Source organism: Cotesia typhae, unplaced genomic scaffold, assembly GCF_013202065.1.
Source record: "Cotesia typhae breed Kobodo isofemale line unplaced genomic scaffold, CoteBio_Ctyphae contig_43, whole genome shotgun sequence".
Lineage (NCBI taxonomy): Eukaryota > Metazoa > Arthropoda > Insecta > Hymenoptera > Braconidae > Cotesia > Cotesia typhae.
The window spans coordinates 4,542,719-4,556,315 of NW_027423752.1; the positions used below are offsets into that span (position 1 = coordinate 4,542,719).

The window sequence follows — 13,597 nt, forward strand, 5'->3', positions numbered from 1 at the left end:
AGTTTAGGATTCTTATGTTATCATATATGCATAAAATATTTATTTGGAGTAAATTAATAATTCAAAGTAATGTTCTAAAAAGTGATGCTTGCAGACCGAGTATCTGACACAAAATTTTTCGTGCTGTAGTTTCTGACAGACATTGGTCTGGTTTCTAACATTGATAATGCAATTAGACAAATTACTTGTTAGGTTAAGTAAATATCTGATATGAAATACGAATGAACTGAAATAATTAATTGAATATTTATTAAAAGACATCACGACTATTTAAAGCCAAACAGTTTAAGTTACTATTATCGACTCGCATTTTCTTCAATAATTATTTGTTCTTGCGACTTGAAAAGAATTGAACTTCATAAAATAAAAAATGATGTATAGTAAGTAATGAGTTAAATATAATAGTTAATAATATGATCATGAATTAGCTTAGTTTTTAAAAGTAGTATTGTTGTTCAAACAATTAAATTCATTTTGGTTATCATTCAAACGTTAAAGTTAAATGTTTAAATGTAAATTATTAATATTTCTAACTACAAAATTTATCATTTTACTTATTATTGTCAAATTACAAAACCGATTCCGGGTTGCTTTTTCAAAGTTTAAAAAGTAGAATTTTAGTTTTTTCTGTGTAACTAGAGAAACAACTATGATAGCAACATGTATACACACATATACATTTGTATATTTAATTTTTGTATGAGTATAGAAAATATTTAAAATAAATATGATATCTTTTTGTTGGGGGTCCGCATTTGTACCCGTGAAAAGGGCAAATAAATATTGCGTTACAGATGCCATAAGGGCGTATAAAAATTATACGCCCTTATGGAACCGGGAACCATAAGGGCGTATAATAAAAATTCTCTTATTTATTCTAAGCAAAAACAAAATTTTTATTTTAACGAAAAAATTTTTTTTTGCATTTCTACACGTTTTTAAAAAAACAACGTTGGTTACCAAAAAAATTTTTTCATACGCTCTTATGGCTGTTCACTGGGGACCTTTTGCCGGTATACGCCCTTATGGCATCTGAAATGCGAATTTTTAAAAGTAGAAATGATTCAGCGGTTCCCTTGGTAGAGTTGTAAAATTTCATAATAGTCATTATCATTAAGGTGGCCCAAAAAAACCAACTATTTTTTATTTCTTAGCCTCTAGTGAAAAAATGTTTGTTTTTGATGTTTTAAGAGCCCTCACCAAAAGGCAGCTCAAAAAAAAATTTTTAACAGGCCACTCCAAATTTTTTTAAATTTCGAAAATCATTAAAAGTCGAATTTTATTTTTTAAAAATTTTTTTTCTCGATACGGTATAATTTCATAGACCAAAAAAAAAATAAGTTTCTGAAAGTTTTAGTTCAAAATTTAAATTTTGAAAGGTCACTCATAATTTTTTTTTTCTTTAATTAGTCATATCGCCGATTTTAACCGTTGGGAGTGGTACGTTGGGGTCTTTTTGGTTTGAAAAATCTTAACCTACGCAGCAAGCTGAAATCTCAACCAAGTTGGTTTCAAAGATCAGCTTGGGATTCGAATCCACGCCTGGTAGTTGATTAAATAAAATTGTTAAATTATAAAAAAATTATATTTTCTATATTGTGCTTGATTTTTATTTCATCTCGTGATGAATTCTTATCGATTATTGTATTAAATAAAAAAAAAAGCATGTAATTTTAATTTGAATATTAAAAGGTCGCTCGAGAAAACCTAAATTAATGCACTAATAAATTGAAAAAAATTATGAGCGACCTTTCAAAATTTAAATATTGAACGGAAATTTTCAGAAACTTATTTTTTTTCAGTCTATAAAATTATACCGTAACGAGAAAAAAAAAATTAGATTTTTGACGATTTTAACAATTTTAATAAATTTGGAGCAACCTCTTAAAAATTTGTTTTTGAGCTGTCTTTTGGAGAGGGCTTTTAAAACATCAAAAACTAACATTTTTTCAATCGAGACTCAAAAAAAAAAAATAGTCGGTTTTTTTGGGTCACCCTAATTATCATTTATGTTATGAAAAAATCATCAAAATCATGTTTAAGAATACGTTTCGTCGTTATTCACAAAAAATTAAAATTTGCAAAGTAATTCCTTTTATTTGTATCATGCTTTGAGACTATTATTAAGTACACTTTCACGAAGATATTCTCTATATTTCTGAGTCAAAATACTAACAAATTTTTCATTATACTACTTTTTAACTGTCTAGAATTAAATTAACAACAGTTACAGATTACACGACGGAAGTTTAGGAAAAATGTCAGGCTTCGAAGGATGTCCAGAGGTTACCAGGACAGAAAATGATGTGTATAATTTCAACGAAAATTCCGAAGACGATGAACCCATCCAGGTATTCAAACATAATAAAATATTGAATGGAGTTCCATCGACGAGAAGTAGTCAATTGGAGAAATCTGAAAATGAAGAATCAAAAAATACAGAAGAAATTAAAAATCATGCTATAACCGATAAATTAGACACATACAGTTCTGATGATGGACATGAAATTAAATCTGAAGTGGAGGAAAGTCAAACATCAACAGAAGAAATAGTTAACAGTAAAAAGACTAAAAAAATGATAGAGGAAGAGTATTATTATGTTGAGGTTGGTAAAGCTACAGTAATCAGTGAACCCATAAGTGATGAAAGGAACATAATGAAAGGAAATTTGATAGAAACAATATTGGAAAATCTATTAATATCGTGACAATGTTATAGTCCTTTCGAATTAAATACTAGACAGTGTAAATATTCAGATGGCTGCACTATGTATGGACGATGTTTACATTCAACTCATAACGCTAAGTTCATGATAAAAATTATTGAAATAGATACGAATATTTTTACCTTTATCTGTTACAGCAATGCTAATGGCCACCCGGAATGCCAAAATAATAAACGAGAACCATTGTGCAATCAAAGTTACAAATTCGAAATATTAAATACCGAAAACTTTGAAACTCGACCAGAATCTAAAACACAATTAACTGATATTCACGATTTAACTGAGTTATGGATTGAAGAGCGTAAAAACCAGATGGTTTTCTGCGTAATGTTAGTTTACCACTGTCAGTGGTGATGTACACAAAAAAGCAACTTAAAGTAGTGGACAAAGCACGTTCAGCAAATATTGTACACCTTGATGCTACTGGTTCTTACGTAAGATATCTTCAAAGCTTAAAAAAAAAAACACATTTTTTATTATGCGTTAGTGTATCGCGCGTCTGTATCGACTATACCTTTATGCGAAGCTATCACACTAGAACACGATACTACTAGTATATCTACTATTCTAAAGCAATACAGAGGATTTGTGATGTCAGTCGAAAATAAGTGGCCATATTTTCATGCGATTGTAGTAGATTGGAGTTGGGCATCATTGCACAGTATTTTAAAAGAATGGAACGATACAAATATCAATGATTACTTGGACGCCACCTATTCATATTTAACGAATGGTTCTGGTATGAAGCCATGTACATTATTATTAAGTTGCTGCGCACATGTTATGCATCGTATATCGAACACAGTTGAAAAAGAATATCCAAAATTGGAAAACAATAAAGGATTAGTAATGGAGCTTATGGCATTAATGGTAATGACAAGAAACCTTGAAGAAATGGATATACTATTTGAGTTTATTGTTACGGTGTTTCAAGAGAAAAATCAAAGTACGTGTCAGAATTTGATCGAAGATTTTTTTGAAAAAAAAAAAATTGATGGTGAGAAAACAAAAAAATTACTACAAAATTTCGTAGATATTAAACACAATAATGACACAGAAATGAGTTGAGAAGAATTTGCACGCTTATTTAAAAAAAATCCAAGTATATATATAAAGTCACCGTTCTACCGAAGTTATTTTTTGCTACTTGAAAATATAAAGGACCGGATATGTACAAAAACTGCTGAAAAAATTACAAGTGGTTTGTATTGCCCTCAATTTTTTTATTATTTATTAACAACATTCATGCCGTATTGTCCGTTGTGGACAGCAATGATGATGGATCTGATAGATCCAGAAATGTCACGGATTTCGAACGTATACGCAGAATCTCATATGAAGAATTATAAATACGAAGTTTTGAAGAATAAAAGAAATTGGAAAATCGGTAAAGTATGTCGAGCTTTCCACGAAAATAACGAAAATCTCGTCAAGGAAGATACTTTAAGCAAGTGTGAAATGGGTAAGAAAATGAAAGGTACTCAGTATGATCTATATCGAAAAATTACAGAAGACTCATTAGATGGATTAATGTGGAGCCGCAAAATTGAAAGTGATGAGAGCAAACCAAGAAAAGTTAGAAAAAGAAAAACTCGACACATGAGTGGAAAAAAAATTATGAAATTAACAGAAGAACCAAAAGAAAATGAGAAAAAAGATACCCCATTGAAGACAATCCCGGTTACCAAAAAAAGGAAGCGGCAGAAAAAATATGCTGCTAATGATTTATCAGTTGAAGATTCTGAGTTGCACAAGTTATTACTATTGAAAAATGGTTTGGTAAATGATGTGAGCTATTATGCCAACACTAAGTCCCAAACTATCGGCATTGCTCACTACTATCCAACCACTAGAAACTTCATATTGGAGAGAGACATAAAACTGACTGGCAAGCAACTCAGAAATTTATTATATCGAAGAGGATCTATTGACGCTGAAACTATTGATATATTTGGTGCTATGACAGCTGATAAATGCATCGATGTATCCTACTTATCTACTGAAGTAGCTCACTTAGTTATGAACAGTAATAAAGAAATTAATAAGAATACAAAAGGAAAATATTACAATCTAAAAAATAGATTCTGTAGTAGAATTCTCATACCATATTGTGATGAAGAACATTGGATGTTACTCGTAGTTAACGAAACCGAAAAGTCGTTAGAGATACTTGATCCTTACGACAGAACAAATAGTTCCAGGAAAATATTAAAAGCATTGACAGCTTACATGAACATAAATAGTGATGAATCGAACAAAAAGTCTTCAATAACGATATATCGGACAGTTAAAAAATCTCGAAACCGACCTCTTCAAAAACTAACAGATAAATGTAATGCAGCAACTTATATTATGTACTATGCACAATGTATAGGACAAAATGAGGAACTGAATGAAAATTTCGATCCCGCAAATTATAGAGAAACAATTATTCACTTTATTATGCAGCATTCGATGGGAGTAGATGAAAAATGTCTGTATTGTTTTGAAAAAATTGATACGGAACATGACATTGCTTGTACTATGTGACAACGATTAATACACGAGAATTGTCGAAGACTTGATGAAATGCATACAGAGGACGAAGAAAAATTAGAGTTTTATGAACCATCGAAGACAAAAAAACGATCTAAACGTATAGGAAAAAACTTTAAATGTAGACTATGTAGGAGATATGAATTACCTTAAGCAGAAATACGGTTTATACCGACTGCGGAAGTGTCTTTTTATGGAGAATACCAGCTACAATCCGCTGCAATCTGTTGCTATGTCAATATACACAGAAAGACAGCTAAAAATTATAGACCTTAGTCATGAATCGACTATTTTCTATATTTGTGCTGTACAAGCTTATTGCGCAAAGCCACAATTTTTGAAAACAGAGGATATATTTTACTTCCCAATATTGTATGAGGTAAAGATGACGACTATTCCTCTTTCTGAATTTATAACAATAAAAATTGATTACACGACTCTATGTATTCACTTGATGCAGTATCACAAATTTAGAAGAGATCGTCATTGTAATTGGCCGATTTGCAATGTGATCATTACCGATTTTAATTGGATTTTCATCAAAGCTATTCTTTATGAATGGAATGATCAATCCGTGAAAGATTATTTAAATAAGGCCATCAAATTCGCCAAAAAAGAGAAAAACCTGCACAACAAAACAATATTGATTTTCTGCAGCAGTGAAAGTATAATTAAGCATGTATCATATGACATAAAAAATAAATTTTATCAGCTAATTCCAAATGCACGAGCTTATTTGGAACTTGTATCAATAATAACGTTAGCAGATTTATTAGAAGTTACTAGGGTGGTACTTTATCAAATCTGTAACGTATTGATGAGTAAGAGTGAAAAAATAGCTCAAGAGAGCATTCAAAATTTGAAGTGGGACAACAAAAGCAAATATGAAAAGTTCATAGATGATATAATCGGAAAAACATGTGAGTCGATGCAAAAAAAAGGGAGTGAAGAAGTTATTAATAAGGAAATTCTTCGAAGTTTAGCAGATTCACCGCCAATTGCTATGAAATCACCCTATTATCAGCTGTTTGCTTGGGAAGTAGAAACCCAAAAATAACGAATCGCTGAAAAAGAAAAAGATTTTAAAGAAATTAGTAATAACCTGCATTCACCAGAATTTATGAATTACATAATGTTAACGCTAATTCCTTTCTTATGTTTTGTGTCAAAGATTCTTTCTGAGAGTGTAGATTGCACTGCCGCCTTAGTTGATGATGAAGTTGTAGATAATTTTGTAAATGATTACGTAACGAAAGATACGAAGAATAGCAAAGACAGAAGCATAGCCAACATGTGTCGTGAACTTATAAAGCGTAATGACTTTCTAGTAAATAAGAACACCGTTCAGGAAAAGTCAAATACAGTCGGGATAAAAGTCACAAAATACCCCAGTTATCCAGAGCCGGCATCAAACCCGTTTCAGACGGAAAAATGGGACCCAACGGGGAAAACCATCAAGGATCAAGAGGTAAAAGTACGAAAACTGAAGCGTAAGTCAGGAAAAGAATTTATCAATATCAACAGACGTATAGAAGAACCTACAAATGATAGAAAATCAAAAGACAACATCGACGTCACTACTGATTCTTACAACGACGTGGGTATTTCTCAACCGATAGAGACACCAACAAAACAGAACACTCGTTTGGAAACAGTTAAAAATAATAAACAGGAACAACAAATGCAACAGCAAACTGAAAATAAGAAATTACCAGAATCAGTGGAAACTTCCGACACTGGAAATATCGCTGAAGAGTTGTCTGGATCAATGGTAACAAAATTCAGTAATGGAATCGTTGAAAATATTGAATATTACAGAGACTTGTCATCTGAACCTATTAAAATAGGCTATTACAATTGCACGAATAAAAAATGTATTTTATTTAAAATATACGATCTAGATACGAAATTATTCGATACATTAATAAGGAGAAACCAGTGGATAAATGGACAGATTATCGACATCTATACTCTCAGCCACATTGATACATGAGTCAATGTCAGTTATTTTCCAACTGACATTGGAGGAAAGGTACTTGGTAACGAAAATACTAAAAGGCTATCTTCTTTGTCATCAATAGCGAAAATCCAGGAACCACTATGTGAAGTATTATTGCTGCCATACACATACCTCTTCCATTGGCTGCTGTTTGTGGTTGATATAAAACATAATACTGTCGAGTTATTGGATCCATACTCAAAAAGTCAGAGTATTGAACGGGTCGTTGAAGCATTTGAGTGTTTTATTGATTCATGCAGTTCCGAATCATGTTTACGAGAACTAAGAACGAGAACTTGGACTGTGAAACCCAGCCGATCACGGCCAAACCAAGCGGTTGAAGACGGAAGTAACTGTGGAATTTACGTAGCGTATTATATCGAGTGTATTGGACGAGATATAACAATGGATGAAAATATGCAGCCATTGCAATTACGACAAGAGATGGCTCGTGCAATTTTACGTTCTTCTCAAGATATGAGGAATAATTGTATTTACTGTGGTAAAGAGAAATGCACAAACAAGCAAAGAAAAATCACATGTCTGATATGTAAAAGATGGTTTCACGATCCTTACTGCTTAAAGGTTAAGCCGACAGACTTGACGAATGATCAAGAAGCCAAAGACAGTGAAAAGTGTCAATTATGTGTAAGATACCAGAAACTAAAGTAAGTAAGGAGACTAAAAGTAAAGTAAGCAAATAACGATTACAGCCTACATCACAGATATTCAAGCTCACGATGGCGATTCGAGCATAAGATGATAATTCTGGTTCATGACAAATATACGAACCCACAATGGAAATTGAAGCTTATGACGATTATTCGAGCTTATAATGATCATTTTGGCTCATGACAAATATCCGAGCCAACAATGGAAATTCAAGCTCATAACGATTATTCGAGCTTATTAATTTGTACAGCTCATGACTATTCGAGTAAATATCGAACCACGGGCTTTTTACAACGAAAAGATAAGGTGATAATAATGTAAGTCATGAAAATATTATATGTAGATAGATTGAAAATACATCATTAAGAGGGGGGGGGGTGGAACACGTTCTGGTAATTGATGACTTAGTAACAGACCAGACACAAATCTAGCATAAAAGAATTGAAATGTAAATAAAAAATTAAATGATTGTTAAAAGATCCAAATTCAATAGACAATATTATAGAAGAAAACAATAAAATACTATTTAATGAACAGTCAAGATTTGTTCTGGTCTTATACTTTGTTACTGCCAGATAAAACGATAGCTTCCGCGTGGCGTGTTCTAGGCAATAGTATAAGCATTTGACAAATCTAAAAGTCTATATAAAAATATATAACTGCTAGAATGTAGAGAATACCAAGCTAAATAATGACAAATCATTACCTTTTTTATTAATTAGAAAAATATACTTTTTATGTGTAAAGGAATAGTCAAAAGCTTATGCTGGCTAATATCGAAAAATATTGGGTAATAGATTAGATAAGATAAAAATTAATAGAGCATAAAATCAAAAATCAACGGCGTAAATCAAAAATTATAATTAATAAATTTAAAATTGATCATTGCAATAACTTTCAAGCCTTTTATGAACTTTCAAATCCAAAACCTACTACTTGCGAATTTCTAAAATATTGATGTAGTTAATGGACTTACTATATGATCGTCAATTAATTAATGTCAAAAACAATCTACAATGTAAATAATAATGATTTTCAAGTATAAGTATTCTATGAAATGAAAAAAAAATAAATAAAGTTGATTATATATTTATTTAGTAAACTTCAGCCATTCTGAAACGATCAATATAATTCAAAATGGAGCTATGTTGAAAATGATCCACCATTCTTAATCGAATCATAAAAATGATTTGGCACTTCCAGTGCCATCACGGTTTTTTCTTTCTTGACTCATGCTTATTTCCGACCATACTCTTTACTTGGCTAAATCTTTTCCTTCTGCTCTCTTCTGTCAATGTTATTCTAAACTCGTCTCGTCTATATTTATTTCTATTCGACTGTTTTCGCAATTGCCCTCGCAGGCTTTTTAACTCGTTCCTTACTGGCTTTTCATAATCTAAAGAAATAAAATAATTGGTTTAACATTTATTTTTGTGATTAAGTAGAAAAAACCTCCTGACTGAACTGAGCAACTTGGGGACACACGACCAAAAACAGTAAATTCTTATCAGGAGTGTAGACCGTAAAACATAAAATTAGGTCATCGAACAGTTAGAAACAACGGAGTCAAGAGATGAAATACATTTCAAGAATGAATAAACAAAATGTACTTATAAATAAAAAAAAAAGTTATTAGGAATGTATGTTTAAATAATCATCAATATTGTATATATGGGGTATTCCATGCCAAATCGACCACTTTTGACCCCGACCCTTTTCGATTTGGCCGAAAGTTTTCCATCCTTTTCTACCCTATAAAAAACGGTTCTCAGAATTTTTTTGAATTTTTTTACCTAACTCCAAAAAAGTTATGAATTTTTCAAAAAAATGGCTTTTTTATTTTCAAATAGCCATAACTTTTTCAAAACTAAACATTTAGGTACCTTTTTTTTTTTAATTTTTGTTTTTAGATGTACTTTCCGATAAAAATATTAAAAAATTTTTGTAAGTCAATACATATGGAATTTTTCAGTTTTTGACAAAAATCAATGATTTTTCGAAGTTCGACATTTTTTTTTAATTTTTTTTTATAAAATAAACTTTAATCAATTCCACAGTTATCCCTGTAGAACCCAGATTGGGCCGATTTCTCTTTCTATTTTTTTTATTCAATTGAAAAAATATTGTTAAATTTTCAAAAATGGAAAAAAAATTTTTTTTCATAAATTTTATTTATATAATGAGATAAATACAATTCAACGATTTTACGGCATTACATTCACAATTTAGAGGCTTCATCGATGACTGTAATTAGTAACATCAATAATTGATGCAGCTAAAATTAATTATTTTTCTCTCTGTCGTTTAAATATTTTACAAATTCTGTGTTCATTCGAATTCGAAAAGTTTTTAACTAGTAAACAACCATTTTTGTCCGGAATTATACAATGTAGTTGTTGAGTTCCTGTAATCGGTTTCGTTTTCAAAAATCGATCATTTAAATCATTTACTGCTGTGTCATAATCTTCTTCTGGGGAAAACTTCACTATAATATTCGGCAAGTTATCCGGTGCAGAAGCCCATTCAAAAGTTCTTCTGGTGTCGTTATTTGTTTGTCTACCGCGAGTTGGAGACTTGCTCTCGCTGCAAGTCGTTTGAGAATACCACCGATTCCATCACACGGACCTTTCCCATGAGCAGTCGCAAAAAATGCCATTCAGCAGGAATATCAAAATCATCTTCGTGGTAATATAAATTTACAAAGTTTTTAAAGTTTTTAAATTGTTGAGGAGCTCCATCAGAAAAATAATAAATCTTGTTACAACGTTCAGGAAGACTTTTCACGTAATCAGTTATTATTTCGATGAAAACATGAACAGCAACGGCATCATGTTTGTTAGAATCTGAGATAATTACTAAACTTTTGTGTTCAAGTTTGTTATTTACTGTATAATAAATAACGACTGGAAAAACTGTTACCTGATTATTATTCCAGTGAAAACCAGCTGCCGCATTTTGTACTACGAAGGCATAATTTTCTGCAAAATCACAAATAATAACGTATTCGTTTGGTTTCAATGTTTCTTTCAATGTCTTCAAGAATTGGGCTTGCTCCTTAGCAATGAACGAATGAGGTAGAAGAATTTCTAACTCACTACAAAATTTTTCCACAAATTCTTCTGTAGGCTTAATAATAGTTTCTAAACTACTTCTCGGTTTTGATATCCAATATTTATATGTAATATTCTCGATTTCCCGGTCCTCAAAACATTTTAGTAAAATTTTACTGAACTCATCGACCCCAGGACAGTTTTTACATCCACCTAAATAACACTGAAAAGATGGATTTTCACATATAATCATGCTCAAGTAATCGCTGTAGTGTTTAATGGGCTTTTCTGTGTTCCTTGTCAAAGAATAAATATTTGCACCTAAAATAACAGTAATTTAGTAAACTTAAAATTCACGCATTTATAATTATTAATTAATTTGATAATTACCAAGCATCATTAACTTCACGTTTTGATGAATCGTACACACGCAGATGGTGTGTGTTCCACTTGCCCCTGCTAACACACAATGTTTTGGTCTCAAAGAAGCGAATTTTGAAAATCCAATTCTCTCAGTAGGATTTATTTCACAGAAACATTGGTATAATTCTTTTAAGTTAGACAGGATAAGTCTTTTTGGACGTGTATCCGATTACCATCATCACTTCGAATTGATACAAAGTCTTTCATACCGGGCATTTGAGCACTATACTCATCATCGTTGTAAAAATTTTCAACTTTTAATTTTACCTGATCAGTAATTGTCCTCCCTATATAAAAATGTTGAGTAATTTAGTTTTCAAGTGTATTTAAAACATCGATTTTACGCTACCCATACCTAATTTCGATTCAGGTGTAGAAAGTAAACCCGTTTCTTCAACCAAATTTTGCTACTCTTGACAAATGTCTTGATGTATTCATAGTTTCACAAATACGTCTCTCACTCCATTTTACAGGTAATAATGTTAAAATTTGTATTTTCAAAGACTTATCAGTTTCTTTATCGTTGAATTTATCATACAACATTTTAATTAGAGAGCGAAAATTTTCACCATCGTCATCAATCGATTCTTCATCTGAAGAAGAAAGCAAAACTTTTTTCAAGCTGTCGGATACCCGATTTATTTTATTGTTCAAAAATTGATTATCATTCAATTTCTTCGATGGAATCGGTGATTGATTTAACAATTCTAATGCATGGTTTATTACGGGTAATTGAGTTGCAGCGCTAACTTGGGATCCTGAGCTTGATTGTGATGCTTTAGGTTCGCTATCAAATGACATGGAACCTTAAAAAATAATAGTGAAACATATAGCTACTAGAAATGTATTCAAGTAACGTATAAATAATTAAAAAAACTTACGGAATGATAAGGATAATGGGAGATCCATGGCAGTTGTATTACTATCATTATCAGCCTGATCATTGTTGTCATTATTGTCACTATAGTTGTCTTCACGGTCACTTACATCAGCACTAGGATCATTACGAGCATTTGTTTGTTGCTTCACTAATTCTGAAGCTTTTTTTCGACATGAACTGCATAATAAATAATTATCATCTAATCCTAACGTTACTTTCATAATATCAGTCGCCGGACGTAAACCAATTTTTTTAAAATGAGATTCCAACTCAAAAGGATGACAACACCGATCAAATACCTTTTTTGACGCCACAAAGACAAATTAAAAAAGCGCTTATAAACTAGAGAAATTATTTATTTATACAACAAATGTAATGACAATCTTTTATGAAACACTAGATTGCACAAAAGATTTATAGGTTATGTTTTAGATCTCAAAATGAAAAAGCCGCACTTTTAATCAAAACATACTAGCTTATAGCATCTAGTTTACTGGCTATAGGTAAGTCGATAATTGTTATCCCTAGTTTATCGATCTAATTGATATATTAAAATTTGAATCTTACTAAATACAGTCATCGATGAAGCCTCTAAATTGTGAATATAATGCCGTAAAATCGTTGAATTGTATTTATCTCATTATATAAATAAAATTTATGAAAAAAAATTTTTTTTCCATTTTTGAAAATTTAACAATATTTTTTCAATTGAATAAAAAAAATAGAAAGAGAAATCGGCCCAATCTGGGTTCTACAGGGATAACTGTGGAATTGATTAAAGTTTATTTTATAAAAAAAAATTAAAAAAAAATGTCGAACTTCGAAAAATCATTGATTTTTGTCAAAAACTGAAAAATTCCATATGTATTGACTTACAAAAATTTTTTAATATTTTTTATCGGAAAGTACATCTAAAAACAAAAATTAAAAAAAAAAAAAGGTACCTAAATGTTTAGTTTTGAAAAAGTTATGGCTATTTGAAAATAAAAAAGCCATTTTTTTGAAAAATTCATAACTTTTTTGGAGTTAGGTAAAAAAAATTCAAAAAAATTCTGAGAACCGTTTTTTATAGGGTAGAAAAGGATGGAAAACTTTCGGCCAAATCGAAAAGGGTCGGGGTCAAAAGTGGTCGATTTGGCATGGAATACCCCATATGTAACCATTATATTATTTTTCAAGAATCAAATTTATATTTTGAATAATAGAATAAGAATTTGATTGCTTATTTGTACAATAAAGATATTATTATCCAGTTAATAATACGAATAATTGTTTGGAGTGGTTAGTAGTTTATTTTTTACCTGATTACATC

The 13,597-nt window shown here is 30.8% G+C and overlaps 1 protein-coding gene across 1 annotated transcript; it reads right to left on the minus strand.

The window, feature by feature from the left end:
• Positions 1–10,488: 10,488 nt before the first annotated feature.
• LOC141528445 (uncharacterized) lies at positions 10,489–12,506 on the minus strand. The gene is made up of 5 exons (XM_074244490.1): positions 12,287–12,506; positions 12,039–12,211; positions 11,673–11,692; positions 11,373–11,554; positions 10,489–11,303 (listed from the first exon to the last, which is right to left on the minus strand). Exons 1-5 carry the CDS (start codon positions 12,504–12,506, stop codon positions 10,489–10,491), a joined length of 1,410 nt encoding a protein of 469 aa, XP_074100591.1.
• Between the last annotated feature and the right edge of the window lie 1,091 nt (positions 12,507–13,597).

Bases quoted from the DNA above. Each gene is read 5' to 3' on its own strand.
- LOC141528445 (XM_074244490.1), bottom strand. From the start codon at position 12,506: ATGAAAGTAACGTTAGGATTAGATGATAATTATTTATTATGCAGTTCA. The intron at 11,693-12,038 runs GTATCCGACAGC...ATTTTTATATAG, and splicing joins TGAACAATAAAATAAATCGG to GGAGGACAATTACTGATCAG. The intron at 11,304-11,372 runs GTAATTATCAAA...CTGTTATTTTAG, and splicing joins CGTGAAGTTAATGATGCTTG to GTGCAAATATTTATTCTTTG.